This window comes from Juglans microcarpa x Juglans regia, chromosome 5D (assembly GCF_004785595.1).
Source record: "Juglans microcarpa x Juglans regia isolate MS1-56 chromosome 5D, Jm3101_v1.0, whole genome shotgun sequence".
NCBI lineage: Eukaryota > Viridiplantae > Streptophyta > Magnoliopsida > Fagales > Juglandaceae > Juglans > Juglans microcarpa x Juglans regia.
Genome location: NC_054602.1, coordinates 18677386 through 18680325, shown reverse-complemented (window position 1 = coordinate 18680325; position 2940 = coordinate 18677386). Strand labels below are relative to the sequence as shown.

The 2940-nt window shown below is 46.0% G+C and overlaps 1 protein-coding gene across 1 annotated transcript in view; it reads left to right on the top strand.

Annotated features, from left to right (window-relative positions):
• The first annotated feature begins 1858 nt into the window (after positions 1–1858).
• The window catches only part of LOC121265777, a 6196-nt gene continuing 5114 nt past the window's right edge, over positions 1859–2940 (top strand). Inside the window, exon 1 of the mRNA XM_041169446.1 lies at positions 1859–1950. Coding sequence (XP_041025380.1) covers positions 1859–1950 — 92 coding nt within the window. The remainder of the gene's footprint in view (positions 1951–2940) is intronic.

The following is a 2940-nucleotide window of genomic DNA, read 5'->3' as shown; positions in this document are numbered from 1 at the left end:
GCTCGCCATATGGTACATCACTCCACCACATAGAGTACACTCCACGTGTACTCTCTTCACACACATTACGCTACATCACCACTACGGCATACTCGCCGTATAGTGCATCACTCCATTACATGGAGTACATTCCACATGTACTCCCTTCATACCCGCTACAACCTATAATCAATATGGCATACCCGCCATACGATGCATCACTCCACCACATAGAGTATACTCCGTGTGTACTCCCTTTTCACACGCTACAACCTATCATCAATATGGCATACCCGCCATACGATGCATGACTCCACCACATGGAGTACACTCCTCGTGTACTCCATTCATACACGCTACTACCTATCACCGTTATGACATACTTGCCATATGGTGCATCTCTCAACCACATAGAGTACACTCCACATGTACTCCATTTACACTCGTTACGCCACATCACCATGAAGGCATACCCGCCATATGGTGTGTCACTCCACCACATGGAATACACGTGTACTCCATTCACACACCACGCCATACAGAGTACACTCTACGTGTACTCTTCTCATTCCACAATACGCTAGGAGAGTATATTCTACATACACTCTCTTTATGTCACACTACGCCACACACAAAGTACACTCAGCGTGTACTATTCCCACTCCACATGCCACGACACCAATACTACACATACTCTTCAGCCACACTATACCGCACAGTCCACAATGCTGCACAGCACAATTCCCAACTACGCTCCACACTTCACAGCGCACTACACAGATAAGGCCAACACTTCGCTAGATAGAATGCCCAACACTTCACAGTGCACTACGCAGTATGCCCAACACTTCACAACACAACACATCATAAAACGCCCATCACTTCGCTACACAACACATCTCCATACTATACAGTCATTCCCTAATACTAACACCACAGTCCACAACCTAGTCAACTAATCAATATCTAACATAAATAATGAGAGATAGAGGGTTATACCATCAACGGGATAACCCGTGCATTGCTCCCTAATCGTTATAGCCGATGATGCCGGAAGGGTCGTACGTGGCGGCTAACCCACGTGCGTTGACTATTTGGGCGTTTGGATAGCTAAGTGTGGTCTTGGAAGGGCTCGTGAAGGCCTTGTGATGGTGGTAAAGAGTGTAACACGGTGGATCTAGCCGTGTACAGTGTCGGTCAGTCATGCGCAGTGACTGTCTATCACGTGCAGTGATTACCCACCACATAAAGTGGTGGTTTGCCCTAGGACTCGGCTAAGGGAGGTGCGGTGGATCTCGTGGTCATGTCGAGGTGGCACCACGGTGGCTCACGACGGCAGATCTGGCCACACAGTGGAGGAGAAGCCGTAGGAGAGTGAGAGAGAGTGTGCGTGCATAGGTGACAGATCAGGGCTGTGGGTGGTTGGGTTGGCTTGGTGGTGGCCTGAGGAGGCTGAAGGTGGCGGTTACACGCCGTGGGTGGCGGCACACGGTGGTGGAGAGTGCACAATCTGTGCGTGCATGAGGAGGAGTGTTCGTGCATGGAGGAGAAGCTATGGGCCTCGGGTCCAAGGGAGGAGGAAGGGGGAGGTAAGGGGAGGTCCATGGTGGTGCTGAGTGGCCGTGGGTGGCCGTCTACGGCGGCGCACGATGAGGAAATGGGTTGGAGACCCATTTCGGGTACTTGCTGTGGAAGGAGAGGGAGGGCTGCATAACAGGGGTTGGCTTCGGTGGAGGATGGTGGCCGGTGGGAGGGGAGGTCGCCGTGGGAGCGATGGAGCCATTGGGCGGCGCACGGCGGCGCAGTGGCTATCAAGCCTGTTTGGGCTTTGCACTTGCAAGGGAGAGGAAGAGAGAGCGTGAGAGGGAGGGACGGCCACATGGAGGTTCGCCGAAGGGATGAGGTGCCGTCGGTGGTGGAGGTGAGGCTCACCGATGCGGGGCTGCGCCGGGCTGTGCAATGGGAGCTTTGGCAAGAAAGAGGGGTGCTGCGTGCTGTGCAAGCCGAGAGGGAGGAGAGAGAAAGTAGAGGGAAAAGTGAGGGGAAAGAGAGAGGGTCTGGGTTTATAATCCAGTCCCTTCGTCTTGGGGTCCGCGTAACGATCTAACAATGGGGGATTAAAATACTGATTTGAAAATACGTAAACGTTAATTTAATTAAAAGCACTTAAAGGAATTAAGACAAATATTATTTTAAACTAACTTTAGTTTATAAAATAATATTTCTTCATCATTAATAAATGATGAAGTCTTATTTAATATATTTAAAAGGATGAAACCATTTAATTTAATTCAAGCTTTCAATATAATTTAAATCCCATAATATTTCCAATAACTAGAATCACTTTAATAATTAATATTAAAATGATCTCCAACAATTATAATATTTTGGAGCTCTTCAAAATATTATAATTGTCTCATTTAAAAATAAGTTTAACTTAACGATATTGGAAATACCTCATATAATTATTTCCAGTACATTTAAAACACTAGGCGTCCTTTATAAGTCACCTAATATCTCGAGAGGCACGTCGTTATGGTTTGGCATACATGATGATGCTCGCAGTCGCCAAAAAGAATGACAGACTGTTGCATAATTCCATTCTCGGAATTTGCTTACGTTAGAAAGAATGAGTCTTACGTAAGAAAGAAGGAAGCTTACGTAAGAAGAAATGAGCGGGGGTTACATGCAAAGTGTCATATTTTTCTCCCTTAATATTTAGTCTTTTATACTTATTTGGTGCCTAAATGTACTCATTATTCTTATATTTTTATTTAGGAAGCAAACGGAGTCGTTTAATGCAAAACGAAGTTAATTGGGCAGTTCTGGACAATTTCGACACTTCTTCTTAATCTGGGAATAACTCTCTCATAAAAGCTCCGATTGAGATGATTAAAGATTCTATGGAACTCTAAGACAAAGATATACAACTTTAATGTTTTGAGTTTTGAAAGATACTGA